This window comes from Corvus moneduloides, chromosome 3, assembly GCF_009650955.1.
Source record: "Corvus moneduloides isolate bCorMon1 chromosome 3, bCorMon1.pri, whole genome shotgun sequence".
NCBI lineage: Eukaryota > Metazoa > Chordata > Aves > Passeriformes > Corvidae > Corvus > Corvus moneduloides.
In genome coordinates, this window is record NC_045478.1 from 36,568,856 (window position 1) to 36,592,935 (window position 24,080).

Here is a 24,080-nt window from a genome sequence, read left to right on the forward strand (position 1 = left end):
AACCAAACCCACAATGCATTAATAGAAATTTTCCACTTACTAAAACCACTCGAGAAAATGTCCATTATCTTTATTTGATAAAATGCATGCTTTCATGTCAACTTTGGGCACAAACTTCCTATGACAAACATCCTTTAAAAAAACTCTTAATCTTAAGAATTCACTATTTACATTCAACTGTAGTGTTCACTAGAAAAGAAATAATCTTTGTAATATTTCCTTCTGGAAATACAGAAATTGCATTGCATTGCATATTACACTTTATGTTCTGATTTTATACCTGAAAGGAATCTCTTTCCCACTGACCTGTAGAGGCTGGACTCTGAATAACATCCGATAGATTATATCCTCCAGAGCTGTCAGACCGTTTTCGTGGCTTCTTTTTTGCCTTAGTTTTTGCTTTTTTGAAAAGGGCTTCCCTAACAGGAAAAAAAAAAAACACAACAAAAAAACCCCCAAATGCATTAAAGCCAAAGAAACTGAGCTTCAGAACTACCCATGTCAATGTCACATTTTTCAGTCAGCAGCAGCAGTTATACTTCAGCAGTAGTAGCTGATCTCACCAGCTGGCACTAGCTGCTTGCTCCTGCTCTGCTTATGCACTGGCACAACCATTTCATAAATGATTTTGGGGGAAAGAAGAATCCAGGAGGAAAAGAAAAAAACTCTTTCCAATCTAGATCTAGTCTCTGGACTATTATATTGCACACAGACTGAGACAGTGGAAGATGCAGCTGCTGCACAGGCTGGCACTGCCACCTAGGTCAGATTAAACCTGCTACACATCCCAGCAACTGACATAAAGCAAATTACAGACAAGTCTCCACTTTTTTTCTCTCTTCACTTCTCCTAAATTACCAAAGTTCAATAAATGCCAGAGTTGGTCTCATTTTTCCCCAACATGAACACTGCCGTTGTGATACTACTAATTTTACAATAAAGCACATATAGGGTGATGTTACCTAAATGTCATGTGATCCTATATATGCTATTAGGAAGAGTAAACTCAGAAAAAAGGCATCTTTCATTTTAACAACACTACTAGAAATTCAGAATTATATGAATTGAAGCTACAGTGTGCTATTTCAAAGCTTTCTAAGCTGCTTTTTGTGAAGTAACTACTATGTAACTACTTAATCATTCCTGCAGCACTACCCTACAGTGCTTGGGGTGGTTATTTTTCAATCCTTGGACTGCCCAATTCCCTAGCAGCTACCACCCAGCCTTGAAAAACACTGAAAAGCTTGTAGTCTAATACAAAATAGCCTCTCAGTTCCCTTGATCTACTAGTTCTTACCTATACCAGTTCACTTAGTCCAACTTTTCCTGACACAAGTGCTCAGAACAATACACAATACTGCAGGTGAAGTTTTTTCTGAATGTTGTATCCCACTATTTGGAAGCCTTTTACCAAGTCATCCTATCATACTTCAAAGCTCTGTATTTCACTTCACAATTCTGTTAATATCAAGAAATGTAGATTATCACAATTTTTTCAAACAGACCTATAGTACATTCAAGTATGTTTTTTCTTTTTTGATTTCTCATAATTCAGTGAAGTTCAGTGAACTCCACAGTTAGTCCCACACATACAAAGATACTCTCATTACATGCACAACTCCCAAATATTGTTGTGAATGCTTATTTTGCAACCTTTCCTCACACGCTACTTATAAATTGAAAGTGCTCTGCTGCAGTTTTTCAACATTTTCAAATATTAAGGAAACTGAGAACAGTCTTTGAAAGCTCCATTTCTTAATATTTCAATTCTGAACTTAAAGGCAGTCAGGCACCAATGCAAATGAGGATTAATACCACACACAGTTCATCTAGTTAAACATATTGATGCAAAAACAGATACTTACTGAGAATTTTGTTCTGTATTCATTTCTTCCCTTAAAAAGACAAAGTTCTCTCCATTTTCAGGCTCAAAACAACTTATGTCAGGTCCATCTGGATATGGAGTAATTACTCTCCTGACCATAGCTGGAATCTGTAGTTGTAAAAGCCATTACATTAAGTTTCTCTTAAGCTGCATGCTAGCAAATTTATGTAAGAGGACCAAAATCAATCATCATTTAAAACACTTTCACAGATCAGGTAATTAATTACTTAACAAGCTTATAAACTTAAGTTGTATCTTTAAGCAAAATAGGAGAAATATTTTAAGTGACAGACTCAAAATGCCTATGTTTCATCCATCTATAACTTATGTCAAAAAATGCTCCAAGATTTTGCAAACATTTATCTTAAAGAATACTGGACTATAATGTATCTTGGCTTTCAGCCTTTAGCATTACAGGTCAATTTTTGCATTATTCTTCTTACTGATTTTAACATCTATACAATCACCCTGAACTTTTCAGCTTTCTTCTCCTTTCTTCTGAGTATGGGATGCTCTTTTCCACAGGTTTTGCTTATGCTGTTCCATGCAACAATTGTTAATTACAGAATATTAATATGTTTAATGTGTATAATTGATTAATTAAAAAGACGCAACACTGTTGCAGCAGTAGCTCGCGAATAACGAAATACGAGCTTCTTGAGAGTGATAATAGCAGCGGCCAACTTCGTCTTTTGAGTCAGATGTTCCACGCTTAGCCTGTCACCTACAGACTCTGCAGGTATGTGTTTATCACTCATCTATTCTCATTTTACACTTAATCAGTTTACACTCAAGTTGTACAACTTACCATTTTCCTGTAATAAACAGAAAGATCCTTCACAACTTCATCACTTAAGACATCCAGAGTCCTAAAAAAAAAAAAATCTTTATTTTTAAAAACCAAATTCATCTTAGCAGCTTATTAAAAAAATTACATTAATGAAAAATTCAAATGAACGTTTTGGATGAATCTCACCTACAGATATTATCACCTATTCATGGTGGTCAGAGTCTAAAGGAAGACACTGAGCACAAAATATGAACTAATCAATGCCTTTGTTGTAAGGCAAGATTAAATACACAAACTTTCCACCTACCTTTACCTAAGGTCACAGCCAATACAGACCTATACAGTTAAGTTACCAGAACTGGTCATTGCTTTACCTATTTCTGCATACTGTCAAGTCTTCCTGACATGTATCTAAATACTCCAAGTCTATATAAATTCTCCATAAAACTCAAACACAACACACAACACAGACATTTATGACAAAAAATAATACTAGAGCAACAAACTTGACTCAACAGAACTCTCTTGTCCACGTGAGCAGTTCTCCTTACACAAAGCTGTCAGGACTAAGTTCTGTCTCAGGTGTCTCAAATTATAAGTCTTTCTACCCAACACTAACAGAAGATAATTCATATTAGCAATTTCTGCTAGATAGACTGTAGATACAGTCTTAATCACAGTAAGAATGTTGCATGTTCTTTCTAGGCTTAAGATGAAACAAATCTAGATTCCAAGTAATATTTAAGGCAATGTTATTAGAATTTTACTCTTCTCTCCAAAATCAAAGGTTATAATGCTTGTATTTTATAAAGATATGAAGAGGGAAATTGCTTGAAATTCACTTGTATCTGTGATGCAAGTGAAGCCACTGAGTGACATAGCAATGAAATTCTGGCATTCTGAACTGTTTCAGATCTCTAAAAACTTCTTTAAGTGAAAAGAAGTCTGACAAAAAGGACAGAGAGGACTAACAATAGAGATTTTTTTTCTTTGGCTGGGTTTTTTGGTGGTTTTTTTTTTTTTTTAAGGTTTTGCTAGAAAAGAACTTCAATCAGTGCTGATAAGGTTTGCTCTGAGAAGGTGACATGTACTTAGGAAGCAACCTGAAGGCCTGTCCAAAAGCATCAAGAGAAGGAAGGCCAGAGCACACCTTCAGCTTCTCAGAACTTTAGAGGAATCACTGTGGAAAGCAAGGATAATAAATGAATTTGTTCAGCTCTCACTGCAGACACTAAAGCAAAAAGACTACCAGATGGCAAGCCCATCCTCTTTAGAAAAGGCAGCAGCTATATAATAAACCTATTTAGAATGAATCAAATATGTATCATAATAATCATGTTTAAAAAACCCCCCACCCAAACAAGCAATCCCAAAACAAACAAAAAACCCACACAATAATCACCATGCCCCCCCAAAAAACCTCCAAATGGAGGTGGGAACCCTTCCCCCCTCCCCAGCAGTTTTATGCATCTTCAAAAACACTTTTAAAACCCTGAAAAAGGCTAGGCCTAATGTTAAAGCCACTGAATTCAAGAGAGGCTCTTCATGCCAGACTGTAACATATGGTTTTGTACTATAGAACTGGTACACTATGTACAGATATTTAACTAGTTTCTCTCGCCCTAACTGGCAAAAATGAGCCTACCTCTAACCTAGCAGCATTCAGTGGCATTTTAACATTAAACTGTCCATATTAGTTCTTCCAATCCTTTTGCTTTTTTGGGATATTTAAGTTTTACAACCAATACATGAACACATTTGCATTCCTGCTTACCTTGCTTCAAGCAAAGCTGCCATATTGAGTCCTATGAACTGCAAGCAGGACAATTTTAGCTGTTCAGCATTATACATTGCTGAGAACTCCAACAGCTCAGCAGCATTCTTTAAGGTAACTGCAGAAACAAAACACAACACACTACATTAGATAATTGGCTGTAGTATCAAGCGGCTGTTTTAAGACATTGTACAGCATGAGCTAGTTATTGAAACATCATATACTAGCCCATTCCTAGAAAAAATGCTAACACAAATGGCCTAAACTATAGGAAACTCCATGTAACTTTGTAGCAGCTTGTATGCAATGGCTGCTTCACAGAACTAAAAAGCTCTATCTACAAACAGATCAGTTTCAAAATATTAAAACCCAGCAGTCCAAAATAAAAGGGAAAAATAAATTTAAAAATAGTGAGTTTCGAGTACAGCATAAACAGTTGTTAAACTTCCAAATGTTCCAGAAAGAAAAAATAAGTGGAGTGAAAGAGGAGAGAGGGAACACTAAATACAAGGACAGAAATAGAAAGAGAATTCATTTAATCCTATTTTAAAGAAAAGAAACTTTAATTCAATGAAATAAAGGTTTCATAGGGGTCTGGGGGTGGTTAGATTTCTTTTTTTTTTTTACTTTTTTTTTATTAAAGAGCATGAGCTGAAGATGATGCATAAGGAATGGAAGATTATACTAACCTAGAATATTGCTCAGACTAAAGAAGTAACTACTAGCAGACATGCAATGAACATCAAAACATAATCAGCTGAAAGGAAGATACACAAATTCTGTGCCACAAAAGGCAAGAACATCTAAAAATACAATTTTTTAATCTCTAACCCTTTAAATTACAAGTGGAAGAACTCACGTTTTTCTGCAATGGCTACTTCACAGATTTCTTTGAGTCTGGATATCAGAAGTTGGTCTGCTACCACAAGAACGTTACATATGAATTCCACATTTTGAGAATCTGGAAAACAAAGCATCATGTAAAACACTGTGGGCAAATCAAAAGCAACTATAACATATACAGCTTCAATGAGCTTTTATCAAAGCGCAATTATAGCGGCTTCACAAATTCGGATGGGGTTTTAACAGCAGAAGGAATAGCTTAGAAGAGCACCAACCGTCAACTTTTTGAAGCAACAGAAGGAAGGAAAAGGAAAACTGCAGTTTGACAAACTAAAGAATAGGTAAAACGAGGCCTGGGGTACTGCTATCACCTCAAACCCTGAAGCAAAAATCAAGAATTTTGATTTTTTACATATAACTTCAACACAAGCATGTTAAGTTTTGAATTTCTATTTTAAAAATACAAAAATTGCAAGAGCTACACTTGAAAATATATTAATGGCACCTTTTATGGCAAGAGCTTCATCTGTATACAGGTAATCCACAATTATCTGTAGTATGTCAGAATGGATGGGCATTTCCAGAGCTGAACAGGTAGCCTAAATAGACAAAGTATATTAAAAAAAAAAGAAAAGAAAAAGAAGAAAGAGTAAAAGAAGCTGACTACTTGGAATAAAATACAAAATTAAGACAGTAATTATATTAAGAAAATGACTCAGATCGAGGGTCATATTTTTGAAGTTAAACAATTACTTAAGCATTTGTACAAAATCTGTCCAAGTTTCTCAATTAAGAATTGATTGCAGCAGAGCAATTAAAATCTGTTCTGAATAAATACCCATGAAACAGTTTCATGTTTGATCACTTTGATCATCTACTCTAACAATCCTCCTTGATTATATTCCTTTACCCACAACTGTCTAAAAGTAGAACTACAGGAACCCTCCATGCAAGTACTGAATTGCTTTCCTTCCAAGGTTGAAAGATCTAAAGAAATCACAAGTTCCCAAATAACAATAATATTGAAGTAGTCCCTATTGTTAATGCCTCTGAAAATAAGGTCCTCATCGAGCCCTCCATTTGAAGAACCACCTTAACCATTAGGGTAAAGCCCTTATAAGAGCAAACATTAGCCATTAAACCACGTAACTGTCACTCACTATTTGTGTTTATGCAATATCACTGCTTAACAACTTTGGTTTACTTCAGGTGGCACTCAAGTAAAGCTTCATACTAAAATATTTATTTTGCTTTAGAACATACTACTGGTATTGACACATTTTACTTCTAAAGTTTAAAAACCTCTTACAGACATTAATATTTTTATATAACATCTATAGCCCTTGCTTCATAAAATATTTACTTATTAGTTTAGGTTGATTTAGATTTACTTACAAATTAATAGGTAACTTAAGAAGTACATACTACTGATACAGAAATCCATTACAGTAATGGACACTCTACACTTAAAAAAACCCCCTTAAATAAATAATTTCTCTCACAGTGTTTCAAATATGTTTTCTCAGGGATGACTTAGGAAAAGGCAGCACAGTTAACCTAGAGGACAGGTAAAGCTCTGTTTTACAGCAGAACAGAACTGCCAGTACTTCACCAGGTTCTTAATGGATTGCCAGAAAGCAAAGAAATTCGAGGAACTCCTGCATACTGCTTTAATTTTCAGTCTCAGAAAAATGCTTCTCCACTTATACCTTCGTCTCTTTCCACAAACACTATCAATAGTACTCAAGTAGTTAAACAGAGTATTTAGTGAAATTACAATGTCCAGGAACAACCAGGACATTGAAACACAGCTAGCAAATAGGAACCAAGACAAATTAAAGATCTACAACTTTTGAAAGAGCAGTTGGTGACTAAATAGAATAGTCCCTGATATCCCGTTTCATTTAACAGCAAAAGTCAGCTGGAATTCTATACATTGACTCTGGATCCTGCTGTCTCTTGCATATGACAAGCTATTCCAAACTGCATACTATTTAAACTGTACGATCTTTTACAGAAAGAAAATGAAAATTCATCCAAAGTAGTTTCCCATAAGAACAGTCCAGTCAGTGTTTTTATAAATCCATTAACTAGTTCAAACTAAACCCCAAAAAGAAAAGCAGTAAGTTCCTCCCATATACAGCATTACATTTATTACTCTTATTTAATATACAATCTCAATAGTACAAATAGAGTAACCAAAAAATGTGGCTTGTGGGTTTTTTTTCTTGCAAACAGAATCCAAGAATCCGGCCCTTCCTTTTCCCTAGTATTTAGGATATGTTATTATAGGAAAAACTGAAAAGCTGTCACTTACTTGATGCAAAAAAAAAACCATACCACCACACATGGTTTTGGCAAACTTACCTCAATCCATGAGCTGCTTAACATGCTGTGAAAATAATCTGTAAAGAAAGGCATTTCAGTTCAAGATGCAATAAAATGACAGTTAAAAAAGACAATATGACTTATGTTATATAAATATATATAAAAATACACACACATACCAAGTCTTGCACAAAGTACACACTTATGACATGGGAATTCCTTTCCATCTAAAGATTTCAGGGTCACATCGCAGAGGTATGAACTAGAAGATATTTAATAGCATCAGAACTGTGACTATTCAGAAGATCTGTAAGTTGTAAACTCTACAAATAAATGTTTCCTTTAGCAAGTTAGGATTTATCCTTTGAAATAAAACACACCTGAACTTTAATAATACCACAGAACATGAACCTAAAAGTACCGGCACAATACTTTCCAGGGAGAATTTTTTTGTCCAAATTTGAGCTTTAAAAATTCCATCTGAAATATTTCCTTCAAAACACAACAAATTACTGTTTCAAAACTGCTAAATAAATTAATTATGGCTAATTTTAGCCAATCTTAAATGGTCTATGTTAAGTTACCTATTTTTTCATTATCAGGAGGTACCATAGGCCTTGATGATGCATTTTAAGAATGAAGCAACCCAAATTCTGTGAAAAAGCTACTTTCATGCAATGTTGCTTTTATTATATAAATAGACTATTCAAGATTTTGGGTATAAGTAACTTGACCACATCAATGGAATTAAAAAAAACCCATCACTTTGCTAAAAGCAGATTAGAAAACACACTATGCATTTGCTTATTTCCAAGCCATAGTCTTATTGTCACAACAAGCAGATTTACAGAAGTGAAATTGCTTTTGACTGGACTACCCATAACATTTCTTCTGGCATTAGCATTCTATTACAGTTAATCCATAGAATACATTAAGGTGCAGTAAAAAGAAACAAAGACATACCACACATAATCTATCTCCAATTACTAATTTACAGATCAAGTCTATAAACATCCATGGAGAACTGCCAAATCTGAGTTACTGTGATAAAGAGAACTGAACACCAAAAGTTAAAATGCAGCTGGATCAACCTTAGTCCACACTTAATAGGCAAAGCGATGACATAAGAGAAAGATGGTGAGGTAGGGGAAACTTGATTAAAAAAAATTACCATTTCTTCTGATTTAACTTTGGTTTATTCCCATTCTTCTTGTTGACAACGTTAATTTTTCCATTTTCTAATCTGACTCCATCCAACCTGCAAATTATTAACATTAGTAATAAGCAATACAATTAGTATACAGTTCAAACCATTAAGAGCAGTTTCACAAAGTAATAGTACTTCAGTGGGCTCATACTGTGAATACAAAAATGCATCATCATACAAAAATAGAAAGGGACAGTTGTTATTTGAAAAGTCTTCAAGGCAGATGCAAAATGTAACTGACATTCTTTCCATATCTTAGATATGTGACACTGAACCATGCCATAAATCAAATCCCTCCTGATGGGAGAGAATTTTCTAAAAGTCCTTGCAAGGAGTTTCAAAGATAAACCAAGACTTTTCCTTGAGTTTCAATGCTGCCGGATAGTTGTTTATTAAGTCTTAACAGAAGAACAGAGCCACTAGCGTGGCCCAGGTACAGCACAGAGCACAGAAAGCAGGAGAGAAGTCTCTAATTATCAAGATTTACACAGCCTTTTAAAGATAATTTAACCAATAGTTACTAAAAAAATACATTATTTTCACTTTCCTACCAATTATTCAGTAACATGGGCAGGACCTGCGGAATTCTCTATCCAATCATTCCAAACTACTTTTACTGCAGAACATGGAGTAGGAGAAGAAGGAGAAGAAGGTTTAGAGAACAACAACAATCCTCCATTTTGATATTTTTTACTCTTATCTATTTACTACAAAGAGAAGCCCAAAACCTCTAAATTTTTCACCCTGTGACAATCTTACACAGTAGTCTATCACCTAATTCACACCACTGTATTTTCTAGTTCTTGTCTGACTGTTGGTAATTTTTTCCAAGGTTGAAAGTTAAAACAGTTTTGTTCAGGGGGGTAAGAACCCTTAAAAACAGGCAGAGAAATATTCTTGGCACTCTGTGTTCCTACAATATGTATTTATTATCTTAGATGAAACCTATACTGTATAGTTAAGGGCAAAGTTCAGTACTACAGGGTCAAAAATCTAGAAGTAAAAATATATAGCGCTACCAGTCAGTAAAGTGAGCAAAGACAGTGGCTGGGAAGAGATGCAAGTTTAAGCACAGGCTTTTTTAGCATCCTAATTCATCAAGAAGGCTTCTGAATGGGATGGTAAAGACACAGGAGTGCTGCTGGTGGATTACAAAGTAATACACCTTTAAAGGCAAAATACTTTACCATGGAAATATTACTTAGGAACTCAGTTTTAGCAGCAGCTTCGCATCTTGGCTGTGCATGCAAGAAGTACAGTGAAGAAAACTGCCCTGAATAAGCTCATTCCCCTCTTTTGAAAGGATAAAAGCACAAAAAAAACCCCCAAACTGATTAATGCAGTTCTACAGAGACATGTGATCTCAATTCCATTTGCTTCACCATGTAATATAAAAATTACATCAGTTGAACAAGAATTTAACTTTGCTGTTTTATACTAAACATGTATGCTGTCTGTGAAAAAACTGCTAGACTACAGACCACAGGACAGAAATTAATCAACCCAAAACTCAGTTTGATCAGCTATCTCCAACTAACAAGTACTGATGTTTTTGACAGCCTTTATGGAAAGTCAGATGATTTGAATCAGATATCAAATCCCACAGACCCTATGCCTTAAAAGATACTGTCATGGTTTAACTCAGCTGACTGAAGACCACTCACTCACTCACTCTCCCCTCACCACCCACCAGTGGGATGGGGGAGAGAATTCAGGAAAAAAATAGTAAAATTTGTGGGTTGAGATAGACAGTTTTAATAGGGCAGAAAAATAATGAAAAATAATAATAATGCTAACAGAATAAGCATACACAAAACAAGTGATGCACAAACAGTGATGGAATAGCTCACCATCCACCAACCTGAAACTCCTATATGCACTGGAATTAAGCCCAGCCAGTTCCCAAGTAGTATGCCCTTACCATCTCCCTCTAGTTTCTATTCTAACATTAGTATCCTAATTTCCATTATTGCCATAACAACTAAAGTTAGATCAGCTTACATAAAAACACTCCATGGAGAGCTTGTCAAAATGTAAGTGGACTTCCCTTCACCTACCTTCCACTTAAACTGCTGAGTCCAAACTTCTTTGCTGCACTTTGCAACATTTTAATGAGGTTAGCTTCTTCACCAGCTTTGCCTTTTTTAGATTTGCTCTTCTGTTTTTCATTTATAACTTGCACTTGATTATTTCTATAAATCTCAAATGCAGACTTTCCATTAACATTTTCATCAAAACTCATTTTTCTCAGATTAGAAATTAAAGTATCTTGACATTCATCTGATTTTTCTTTATATGGGATTTTTGGCTTGTAACCATGAGTCAAAAGATCACAAGTATCAGTGTATATGAACTGCAGAAGGTAGCCAAACAGATCTGGATGGACTTTCTCAATTACATAAAGATCACATCCAACAGCATCTTCATCTTTACGGTAGATGTCTGGAGTGTCTAGCTGGTTGTCACTGGAGACAAAGAGCTTCTTGAAGAAGTCGGAGCGTACAGCCAAGATGTATTTATGCACAGGGTACATTCTTGTGCCAATCTGAAAAGTTACATCATGGACGCTGTCCATTTCATCTGTTTCATCTAAGAGTTTGCCAAAATCCATTCCAAAACTTGATAGTGACACACTTGGAATTTCATACAGACTAGAACAAAATGAAATCCATAATCAAACACCATTTACAAGCTTCATAACATTTTACATAGTATGTTTAATGAAGAGGATGATGCTGTTACAGTTTGGTTTCTTTGTGTTTTTTCTTACATTGCTGCACTGCTCAACATTTCTTGTCCTGTTCTTTACAAAAACAACTAATAATATGATATTAAGGCAACTAAACTACACAAATAAGACCTGTCTAGCTTCAGAATATCAAATATAGTATTTGCCTTTATACTGTACCAGTATTATCAGAACTATCTTATCTTCATCTCATTTTTCCAACATGAAAACACAGAAATGTTTGCTGTATTTCGTGTTACAAACTGAAGCAACAAGGAAAAAAAGCTAGTGTTTAGCTATTTATCACATAAATAGCTGGAAACTATTATGAGAGCATAAGAAACATGGTCCAGTATTCTATTTATTTATTTTACTTTACACATTTCTTTCCAAACAAACAAAAATTCACTTGTCACTTTTATTTAAAAGCTGATTATTGGTGATTACTGAAGAGGTGAATTTCTACAGTATTTAGAACTCAGAGTGTGTTAGGAAATACATGGCAAATGCTTGCCTTAAACACTTCAGATAAAACATCAGTACTGCCTATTATTATGCAAATATATAAGCTGAGGCCTTTGGGTAACTTCAACATAATTACTAAGAAGTGCTATTCTCTAGCAATATGGATAACCATATTTACTGTGACTTCTCTATGAGCCAAAAAACAGTTTAGAAAAGAATGATTCGATCGCAATAACACAGAAAAGGGAAAAATTACAGCTGTTGTTATTTTTAATATACCTGGTTTTAGGATCTGACTGTAATACAGCAAAATTACAGCCGCTAGGATCAGTGGCAATACTGACAGCTCGGTGGACAAATGTCAGCTTCTGAAGTCGAATTCTTTCATACACACTGGTTGTGTCATGTTCACAAGACACATCACATGAAGGATGCTGAAGGCTTGATACAAGTTCTGTAAAAAAAAAAAAAAAGGAAGTGAATACACATCACAGAAAGATCCTGCTAATTAAAATGCAACCAATACACGAAAAAGACAAGACTATGACTTCTGTATGTCCTTTGATGGAGTAATTGAGTAAGACTAAATCATGCTGAAGACTTCAGCTTGCTTATTTACAGAATACATAGGAGGAGAGCTGAGAGTTTCACTTAAAATCTTGTCCTGTATGAGACAGATATGTTCCTTCCAGAAAAACAAACCATCAGGACCTACTTTCAGCAATATGAGCCAAGTTAATAAGGTGGAAGTTGCTTTGGACCCTGTATTGTGCCCAGATAAGGGGAGTGGGAAACAGGTTTCACAGACTTAGCAGTGGAAGCAATTATATGCTCCTACTTTTACTCAATACCAATTCTCTTAGGACTCATCATCTAATATGTGACAAGACCATTGCACTAGACCCTTGTGCTACTATTACTCTTCAGAAGTACTTTTCTTTACAGAAATCTCCACCTAAAGGTTAACTGAAAACTGCAAAGTAAATCTCAGTATTACTGAGGAAGAGTACAGCAGCAGTCAGAGCTAAGAACTGTCAGTCACAGAGGAAAGAACAAACTCACCACATAATACTGATAGAGACTGTAAAGATTCAATTAAACTTTTTTATTGACTTAAAGTATTTAAAAACCACTAAGAAATCACAGCTAACCTTTCTTTTCTGAGCTTTTTTTCCCTTCTTCCAGCCATTTCCCCGTAAAGGCTTCACCATCTTGTGTCACAAACATTATTTCATTCCCATTTAATGCAACATCAGACATGAAGACTTGCCGGCCATACACCCAACGACACTGCTTCATGGAGTTGTTAGATGACTTCCAACAAAACACCTACAACATCAAATTTTTAAAGAAAGAAAAGATCTTCACATCATATAAAAGCAATTACATATTACACACTACTTTTTTAAACACATCTCAAAGTTGCATATAAAAGGAGAAAGACATTCTTCAAAATTTTAGGATAAAGTGTTATGAGCACCTATCAGAGAGAATCTACAAGGAAAAGAGAAAATCTATTGTGATATTAAGATCCATTTGCTCATGAAGGGCATTTGAGAAGCTTCTCCAAACATTCAAATATCTTCACAGCAGTCATCCATAGGACAGGTTTTACTGACATCTCAACAAGGACAGTAAAAGGTGTCAAGTTAAGAAACAAGTTTTATCTAGTTCTTAATTTACAGATTTGTCCAACTGGTTTGCTTATAAATCAGACAAAATTCAAAGCTAGCACACTGGAAATTTAAACCATTTCCTGTTAATTGTTTGACAATAAATCTCAAATTTCTCTGTACCAGTCAAGGTTTGGAAAGGAGATCATGACCAAATGCAAACTTTAAAACCTTCAGGAATATGAAGCACAGCAAGACACCAACAAGGTATACTGTACATGTCTGAAAGACAGCCCCAAGCAAGGTAAAGCCCAAATGTGGCATTAGCAGTGCTAACTAAAGTCAGGCTTTCATTTTCTCTCACTGAAGGACCTGCACAGAGGGAGGCAACAAAAGGAGTTGAGTAACTTATTTCCTTTCTCCTCCCTACAAATCACAGAATGGCTGAAATTGAAAGGGATCTCTGGAGGCTGTCTAGTCCAACTCTCTGCTCAAGCAGGACCACCCAGAGCCAGCTGCCCAGGAGCATGTCCAGACAGCTTTTGAGTATTTCCAAGCACAGTGATTTCACAACCTTAACTGGCAACCTGTGACAGTGCTGGACCACCCTCTGTGCTTCCTGATACTCAGATAGAGCCTCCTTTATTTCAGTTTGTGCCCATTGCCTCTGGTTCTGGTTCTGGCTCTGGGCACCATTGAAAAGAGCCTGGCTCTATCTTCTTTACATCTTCTCTTCGAGTATGTATATACAAGATTCCCCTTGTGACTTTTATTTTCTAGCCTAAACAGTACTCCCTTAAAGAAAATGCAATCAAGCCAGACCAGGAATTACAAGTGTTAAGATCCCATCCTTCTTCTTACTCAATAACTTATAATGCCTGAAAGCACTAAAGATTCCAGTACTTGTCAGTATTCAACATGGAAAGATATGAAATGTACACGGACATAGTTCCTCTGATGCAGGAAGATCAAGTAGTTTTTTACTTCCAAAGCAGTGTCCCAAAGATGTTGAAGGGGCACTACCAATACTACAGATGCTAGAGGCTACATGCCACGTGATCAAATACTGAATTGAAAGCTTATAATCTCTGAGACAACTAACGACATAATGAAAAGATATGATCATCTCAAAATGTAATTCAGCCAAATTCAAGGAAAGAAAAGGAAATAACCACATTTCCCCTTATTTTGATATACAAGCTCAGTTTTTAACATTCTTTAAGAAGGCATTTTAGTAGAAAAAGCTTCTTTGTAAACACCACTAGATGGCAGTGAAGTTGAGATCTCCCAGTGAGCAGATCGAGAAAAAGAATTTTTTAGAGTCCTGTAAACCAGTACTTAAAAAAGAGTAAGGGGAAAAAACCAATAAATTCACCACGGCATTCCAATTCTAAGACAATACAGCATCTACATTTAACAGTAAATACTAAATGATTCACCAGGTTTAGGTGCAACATTTTGACAATAAAAGGGACATTTCATCTACAAACAGCCGTGTTTCAGCAAAGGCTCTAAAACCTCAAGTCCAGAGACTACTTCTGAAAGTTGTAAAGGTGCCTGGGGTAAGTGGGGTGATAGGCGAGATAGGAAGAAAAAAAATATCAACAAAAAGAACCTTAACCACATACACTAATGTGTATGTAAAAACAAAGTTTATACCTTCACTGGAAGGCATTAGAAGTCCATAGATTTAAAAATTAACTACTGCACATTAGTTTTGTAATCTTCCCATGGCCCTAAAAAAAACCAAAATCACCAGCAGCTGTACAGAAAAGAATTGACGGGGGAACAATAAAAAGAACTTTTTCAAATACATGAAGGGCAATAGGCAGTGCAAAAATAACATCAGCCCATCACAGGGCGAGGACAGTCACCCCACAAACAGGGACAGAGACAAGGCACAGGTGTTCAACACATTCTTTGCCTCTGTCCTCAACAAGGGGGTCTCAGTGCCCTGAGCTGGAGGACCATGACTGCGAGAATGATCAACTCCCATTCAACCCTGAGACTGTGAAGGATCTGCTGCTCCAGCTGGATCCCTGCAAATCTATGGGGCCTGATAGGATTCATCCAAAAACCCTCAAAGAGCTGGCTGATGTCATCGCAAAACCACTCTCAATGATTTTTGAGCAGTCTTGGAAATCTGGAGAGGTCCCAGCTACTGATAAATGCTGTTCCAGTTTTCAAGAAGGGCAAGAAGTAGGACCCCACACTCTACAGGCCTGTCAGTCTCACTTCAGTGCCTGGTAAAGTTACGGAGAAGATTATTCTGGAAGGTATTGAAAAACACCTGAAAGACAACGCAGTCACTGGTCACAGCCAGCACGGCTTCATAAGGAGAAAGTCCTGCTTATCAAACCTGATTTCCTTTGATGACAAGGTAACCCACCTAGCTGACCAAGGGAAGCCAGTTGATGTCATCTTTTTGGATTTCAGCACAGCTGTTGATACTGTCTCTCACAGGATCCTTCTGGACAAAATGTCCAGCACACAGCTGGATAAACACAGCATGGGATGAGTGAGCAACTGGCCCATGAGTTGGACACAAAGGGTTATAGTGAATGGAGTGACATCACACTGGTGACCTGTCACTACTGGGGTTCCACAGGGCTCCATCCTCAGTCCTGTGCTCTTCAGCATCTTCATAAATGATTGGAGGCAGGACTGGAAGAGATATTAAGCAAGTTCGCAGATGATATAAAACTGGGAGGAGCTGCTGTCTCCCTCCAGGGTAGGGAGGCCCTGCAGAGAGACCTCCACAAATCAGAGGGCTGGGCAATCACCAACCACATGAAGTTCAACAAGCAAAAGTGCCAGATTCTGCACCTGGGAGGGAGCAACCCTGGATGTACAGACAGAGCAGGGAATGAGATGCTGGAAAGCAGCACCACGTAAAGGAACCTGAGGATCCTGTCAATGGCAAGTTGGATACGAATCTGCAGTGCCCTAGCAGCCAGGAGGGCCAGGTGTGTCCTGGGGGACATCAGGCACAGCATTTCCAGCTGGGCAAGGGAGGGGATTGTCCCGCTCTGCTCTGCACTGGGGTGGCCTCACCTTGAGTGCTGGGGGCAGTTTTGGGTGCCACAATGTTAGAAAGACATTAAACTGTTAGAGAGTGTCCTAAGGGGGGCAGTAAAGATGGTGAAGGGCCTTGAGGGGAAGCTGTGTAAGGAGCAGCTGAGGGCACTCGGCCTGTTCAGCCTGGAGAAGAGGAGACTGAGGGGAGACCTCACTGCAGTTACAACTTCCTCATGAGGGGAAGAGGAGGGATAGGCACTGATCTCTTCTTTGTGGTGACCAGTGACAGGACCTGAGGGAATGGCCTGAAATTGTGCCAGGGGAGGTTTACTGCAAAAAGATTCTTCACCCAGAGGGTGGTTGGGCACTGGAACAGGCCTCAGGAAAATGGTCACAGCACCAAGCCTGAAAGAGTTCAAGAAGAACTTGGACAATGCTCTCAAGCACCTGCTGTGACTCTTGGGGATGGTCCTGTTTAGGGCCAGGAGCTGGACTTCATGATCCTTGTGGGTCCTTCCAACTCAGCATATTCTGTGATTCTGTGAAATTGGTTATTTTCTGTGCATGATTTTGTCCTGTCTTATGTTTAAAGTTTGATTAACCACTATGCTGCCTGCCATATAATTATAATTATGACAACTTACTCTTCCAGCTTCATCCAGTGCCAGAATGCAAGTCTTCTGACCCCCATTTTCTTTAAGATGCTGGGTATCTACTTTATATTCCAAATATCCTCCACTGACAAGAACTTTTTTAAGGTTCAGCTGTCTGAAAGAACACAAAAGGTTAAATTAGTATTTCCCTATTGTGTACTTATGTTAGTTCTATGACAGTTACCTTTTTCATTTAGACAAGCAGTAAAATAATGTAATTGAGACAGTGAAATGGAAAAATTACTTATGTTTAGTTTCACCCTACTGGTACTATTAACATAACTGATAATATTATAGCAGACTATACTTTTTGCTTGTTTTTATCACATTGTATATCTAAGTTCTTCAAAAAATTCCATGAGTGAAAATCGGTAAATGATATATTTGATTTCATCAGTACAAAAATTTAATCAGTTATTTGTATTAAAAGATCTATCCTATCTCAGCAGGTCATTTCTCAGGAGTTTGCTAGGTTTGGTTTTTAACTGATCAAAATTAAACTCATTATCTTTTCTCAGTTGCTTAGTAAAAGAGCACAGGACACTGCATTAAGTTTCTACAAGTGTCAACACTTTCACTTACCACCATGTAGAAATGAAGTATAAAATAATCATTAAGCTATAATATGTCAATAAATACTGTTAGAATTTGAAGTGAAGCTGAAAAACTAGGGAGGAGTTAGCTGGGCAAAATCAAATCTAAAAAAATTTATTCTAATCTGTTATTGCAAACTAAGTAAAAGAGAACAGGATTAAACAATTTCCTAAATTCATGAGTCAAAAATCCAGCTTCTTCAACAGGTTTTATATCCATATATATGGACCAGATGACTTTACAAGGTCCTTCTTGCAACCTAAATTACCCTTTATAACATACTGTATCTACACATTAATTATGAAATTCAGATCCCAAATTACTGATTCAAAATCATAACAACATAAATAAACAAAACAGCAGATCTTCAGTGTCTCTACCAAGATACACTTAAACAAATTAAGGCTAACAGAGGAAGAAAAAATACAAGTTTCAATGTTTTTAAACTTATGGCACAAAATATTTCCTCCTAATGTGTTTTTTTAAATATCTTTGGTAAACAGCAAGTGGCACCTTAGCCTCTTGTAAAAAAAAAAAAAACCAAACAAAATGAAGAAACAAACAAAAGCGATAGCCCTAGTTCATATGAAAGAACTACAAATGAGGAGAACATAGGGCACCACTGCATTTTCTGTAATTTATGCACAAGAATCTTTAAAATATCTTGCAAGTATACAACTACAGTGAAATCTTCACCTATTGTTCTTCATGACAGATTAGAAAAGTAACACATACTTTGAAGCTATCTTTTTGCACTGATAGTCTGCAAGTAAATAAATATCTCCTCTTTCAGAAACACATACTGTAGCGCCATCACTTGCAGAGACCAGGGACACAGAGAGGTCTTTATGGTGTAGAGCAGAGACTTGGCGAGGTGCAGTTACACATTTTTCTCCATTAGGATCCAGCAGATAACCTAGAAAAAACAACATACCACAAAAACATTATTTGCCATTCCATACATTGTGCAATTAAAGGATACTTTGCTACACTACTTTGAAGAACCTCTAAATTCCAAAAGATTTTTGGTAGGATAATTCATCTTCAAAATACTTAAACAGATGAGACCCACCACACATACTCGATAGTTCACTACTAACACCCAAAAACCAAGATCTGATACATAAAAATGAAGTAAGGCATATTTTACAGGGAAGCTATTTAATGTGGTGGCAGTGCTTTGATTCCAAAAAAAGAATATTTATTTCATCATATGACAATTCAAGATAGTAGAAATACTGTAACACTGGCATAAAGTACAGATTATTTCAGACATTGAAAGACAAATATAAGCTTGTCAAAAAAATTACTCTAAGTGCAGGTAAGCATGAAGGCAGCAGTTACATGAAACAGAAAAGGTTGGAGCTGTAATGCAAGATCTCTGAAAACATTTAAAAAATAGAATAAAAACAGGCCATTGCTACTCTGTTGCAACAAGAAACCTGACATCAGGACTCTCACACACAGTATAATCCTGTTTTGTGTGCAGGGCACTTACGCCTGCACCACAAAGCGGAGCAGAACAAGCAGCAGAGCTACCTCTACCTGGAAGCAACCCTGACACAGGACAATGTAGGGTTGTGCTCAAATGTCTTATGTGGGCAAGGTTTAACACCACAGGTCTACCATGGTGCCCAGCTGACACAATATCACTTAGGAGTCAATTACTGTCTCTCTGTGGTACTGCACTGGGCCATGTGCTAGCCAGAATAATCCCAACAACACAAGCAACTACAAAAAAAGCTTATATGATGGGTGCATATAAAAAAAAAAGACAAAAACAAACAACAAGAAGATATTCATTAGTAAGGTATTTCTCTGACAAAGGCAAGTTTTTTCACATACCTTTGACACCTTAAAAAAAAAATACACAAAAAAAGCTGGAACCTGAGGCCAGAGCTGATGCAGATTAAGTACCAAAGGTAGCTAACAGTTTTGTTTGCACATAGACACAAAACTGCAAAAATGCAAATCCAAACCAATATAGCAATACCTGTTTATTAAAAAAGATAAAAGCAATTAAAATGTCCCATTCATACAACAAATCAAGTTCACTATTTGGTAATATTATTAATAAGTTCTTTCTTGACTTCAGAATAATACAGAGTTAATTGAAGAGTCTGGTAATGGTATTGCTGAAAAAAAATCTAGATATAGGCAAGTTATTTCACTTTAAAAAGTTAGTATGGAAAAAGTTATCAGTATCATGTTTGCAGTGCTTGATGAAAGAAGGACATAAGCAGGAGAGCTGAAGGCTAGTTTATAATTTATTAAAGGCAGTGCCAGCCAGATTGCTGGAAGGAGACAAGCATGCCTTGGAGTAACTTCCAACACAAACAGCAACATTATGTTTCCTTAAAGTCTCTAGAAGCAGGACTGTACAAGATACATGGAAGGTAAAAGTTATAAAGAGTTCAAATGAGAGCTAAATCTGACTAGCTCCTATCATCTCAAAATGTGAAAGTAACTGGTAGGAATGAAAAATATTCTTTGAAAGAAGTGTGAAGGGATGATGTCATCAGATTGGTTTAAAAAGAAAAAGACAGGAAAAAAAAGCTTCACCCAGGCTTCTGTTCTAAGAAGCAGATGACAGGTTAAGCATGAACAACATCTTTCAATGGCTGGGTTTTACTTTCGGAACGCTTCTACCTTACCTAGTTGGCCGCCATTCAGCCCCATGGTATACACTGCTTCCTTAGTCCATAGCACTGTATGGAATCTGCCTGCAGCCACTCCAATCACCATTCTACCTTTCAGGTTTTTTGCCTGAACCTAAGCACAAATCCAAAGTACATGTTAATATTAAGTAGCAACAGGTGAATTTCACATGTACAAACTTCTGACAACATTTAACTCCTAATGTCAGTAAGAACAACGCACTAATATCAATCCAAATACAGTCTAATAAATCAGATTATTTCAGAAGTTTGTCAAGTGGGGCACTATTGCAATAATGACAAAAAGAACTAAACTTTTTGTTTCCAATCAGAACTGGAATCAAGTCTCCTTAGGCTGTCTTCATACGTAAGATGCTGAACAAGACTGAACAGGACATGCATAGCACAGCCACAGAAGACTCAGGTGCTGCAAAATGTCAGCTAGAAGTTTAAAAGTTTAAAGTCCTAATGGCCTAAACACAGTGCAGAACACGACACGACTAATCCCACACTTCACATTTAACTTGATTTTTCCAGATTAAGATGATAAAATCAAAGCAAATACTGCGGCTATAGAGCTGTCATTACACTGTTGAAGAACACATGGTACCCCAAAACACTATCCTGTTGCATTTTGGCCAATCATTCTTTTTTACTTTCAAACACTGATAATGCAGTGTTCTTCTACTTCGGATGAAGGTTCCTTTCAACAAAAGGTAATGTAAAACTTCTTTACTTACAAAAAAGATTAAATTTAGAGATTAAGCATAGGAATATAGTTAAGTTGCTGATGCCCATACCCCCTCTTCCCTGTCACTACTCTTCCCAAAGCACTGACTCCAGTGCTTCCAGCAAAGGACATAATGATTAAACCCTGAGAGCCATCATCCACTGATTCAAAAGGAGTTAAGAGCATGAATCTCAAGTGATACATACCTATTAATTCTACATCACTTCAGCTACAGAACAATTTGGGGAAGAGAGAAGAAAAGGGTTTTGGCAATTTTACCTTGTATCATACTTCACACTACAAATTTTGGTATTTTTCAGGTTACAAATGAAGACATTCATCAGAACACAGTTAAGATCTGAGATGTCTGAAAACACAGAATCAAGATTTATCTGAACTCACATTAAACTTTGCTATTCTGAAAAAGTTTAGAAGTTATTTTTATAATCTTCACATTTTACTTTCTGTTAAAAAAAAAACTACAGCAACACCACCAAACCATTAAGCTTTGACTGATGTTTTTTTTACCTGTCTAGGAACACTGCAATTAGAAGGAGGAGGAAGAATACCCAGTTGATGGAAAGTGTTCAAACCAAATGTGTAAACATATCCATCTTCTGTTAAAACAACAGTATGATCCTTAGCTGCAGCTATCTGGGAGCACTGATGACCAGTTAAGCCTTCCACAAGTCTTGGAACCTGAATAAGAAAAAAATAAAATTGATATAAAAGCATACTGGTTTGTTATTAACCAGTGGCCATCTATGAAACTGAAGTTACACCAACAGAAAGTCATGACCAAATATTGAAATAAAGATAAAATGCCTCTGAACACACAACACATTCATTAACATAACAACTACATTCAATGCAGTAAGATGAATTACTTTCATTTGAAATGCTATCAGGGAAATGTCCTTTGCTATCAGGGGAGACGAATTTTAAACTACCTGTTCTGAAATTAGATTGGAAACTACATCTTCAGGACAGCTGAACAAATATTAACTATCACCTCTTGCTTTTCTTTTTAAATACCATGAACACCAAAGCTATCTCCCTCCAACACAGGATAATCTTAATAAAATTTCACGGAATAAGGAAGCAGCTCTGTATCGTTGACTCTTCATGTACTCTAGCGTGAGTTCTCCTTTATTCAACTATGTAACATCACAGTTTCGAAAAGAAATTTGAAAAAAAAATCCTAATTTAACAGAATTATTTTCTTCAAAAAAAAGAAAATTTGAGCTCTAGTCTCCACTAATAGCATTCAGCAACAGAGTATCAAGTTCTGTCAGATACCTGATATTAGAAAATTTTAAAAATTATTGCGCTGAAAGCTAAATGCACACTACCAGCTAGGATAAGATGCTTAAGTCTAAGAATTGTATTGTCATCAAATCTTAGTCTTCTCAAATTTTAGTTTTGTGCATTGCAACAATGTACTATTCAAATGAAAATGATAAGTGAATTTTCACTTAATAGTTGCGTAAGTCTAGTAAAAAGCAACCCTACCATCCTTTTTTCTGCCACCACAGCTTCGCAGTACTGCTGTTTCTCTGTGCTAGCTTTGGCCCTCATCAGAAGGCATCACAAACCTGCTTAAGGAGACAGCCCAGTCAAAAAATATTTGCTTCCACTTATCTAGCATCAGCTGGCCTTTAAATCAGCTCAGCCATAACACAAGTTTGACCACTGCATCTAGCTATCTTAAGTTAAACTATAATTAAATGCACGTTCCTCTACTCTCTGCCACCTCACTATTAGCACTGGAGAAGTTTTTCTATTACTTGGTGAGAAGCAAGGGCTTTGGTTTAAAATCAACAGCAAATTGATTTTGAAAGTACACTGATAGAAACTCTAATTCCCTTTTTAGACTTGCTGTTAGAAAGAAAAGAAACATCATGCTAGACTAAAAGAGATAACATAAAACTGCATACCAGGCATGTTTGTTCATCACCATGACCCAAGCGCCCTCCTTGTCCATGTCCACATGTATACACTTGACCTTTGTGGGAAAGGAACACAGAGTGGAATTTGCAGAGTACCACCTGAAAAAAGAGCAAAAAATGGATTGGGAAGAGGCAACATAGGATAAATTAATTTTCCTGGATAATCTGAAAACACCTAAGTACTTTGTGAAGAAATTCTGCTTTAATAAAGATATGTTCATGAAAATACAAGAAAGATACTGGTATTTAATCATAGGGCACACAAAATACTTGCTCTAAATATATTATGTACTGCCTTAACCTACTTGAAGAGATCAACAGTTTCAGTTTATTACAGTAAGATCAAGCATGGCCCCACAGGCTAACAGAAACTCAAAAGATTGAGTTTTAAGGTCCACAATGCTGCCTCAAAAGTGCCAAAGAAAAACATGTTAAGACTGCAGCACAGATTGCCTGCCCTGAATGTTTGCTCCAGTTGTACTTCAAACTTTCAAGTATTCTCAAACTGAAGTCCCAAGAAGTTATCAGAAACAAAGGTACTGCTACAGGAAATGTGCTTAACAGCACATGCTGCTTTGAACACAAGATGAATTTTAATTCAACATGTACAAAACACATTTATTATTCCACTTCAGTTCAATACCGGAGTTGCACAGGAAGTCAGCAGCTCAAAACAGTTACAGAAGTATCAAGCTTCTGAACATATTTAATGATATAGAAGCCATATATCCAAAGCAAATCATATAAAAACCCCTGTTCTCCCCACTGAAACAGAGAACCACAATTTCATTAAAGGTGATTGGGATTGCAGGGAGGTAAGGAGGTGGGCAGAGAGCAGGCAGCAAA

At 36.5% G+C, this 24,080-nt stretch overlaps 1 protein-coding gene across 3 annotated transcripts in view; it reads right to left on the reverse strand.

Moving 5' to 3' along the window:
* IBTK (inhibitor of Bruton tyrosine kinase) overlaps positions 1-24,080 on the reverse strand; it is a 57,723-nt gene that overhangs the window by 21,320 nt on the left and 12,323 nt on the right. For all 3 annotated transcript variants that reach the window (XM_032104908.1, XM_032104906.1, XM_032104907.1), the window contains exons 5-21: positions 23,223-23,333; positions 21,814-21,984; positions 20,553-20,670; positions 18,634-18,814; positions 17,296-17,419; positions 13,172-13,349; positions 12,300-12,474; positions 10,885-11,478; positions 8,792-8,878; positions 7,800-7,882; positions 7,660-7,697; positions 5,798-5,891; positions 5,309-5,410; positions 4,450-4,567; positions 2,694-2,754; positions 1,866-1,993; positions 307-419 (exon numbers count right to left, since the gene is read on the reverse strand). In XM_032104908.1, coding sequence (XP_031960799.1) covers positions 307-419; positions 1,866-1,993; positions 2,694-2,754; positions 4,450-4,567; positions 5,309-5,410; positions 5,798-5,891; positions 7,660-7,697; positions 7,800-7,882; positions 8,792-8,878; positions 10,885-11,478; positions 12,300-12,474; positions 13,172-13,349; positions 17,296-17,419; positions 18,634-18,814; positions 20,553-20,670; positions 21,814-21,984; positions 23,223-23,333 — 2,476 coding nt within the window. The remainder of the gene's footprint in view (positions 1-306; positions 420-1,865; positions 1,994-2,693; positions 2,755-4,449; positions 4,568-5,308; positions 5,411-5,797; positions 5,892-7,659; positions 7,698-7,799; positions 7,883-8,791; positions 8,879-10,884; positions 11,479-12,299; positions 12,475-13,171; positions 13,350-17,295; positions 17,420-18,633; positions 18,815-20,552; positions 20,671-21,813; positions 21,985-23,222; positions 23,334-24,080) is intronic.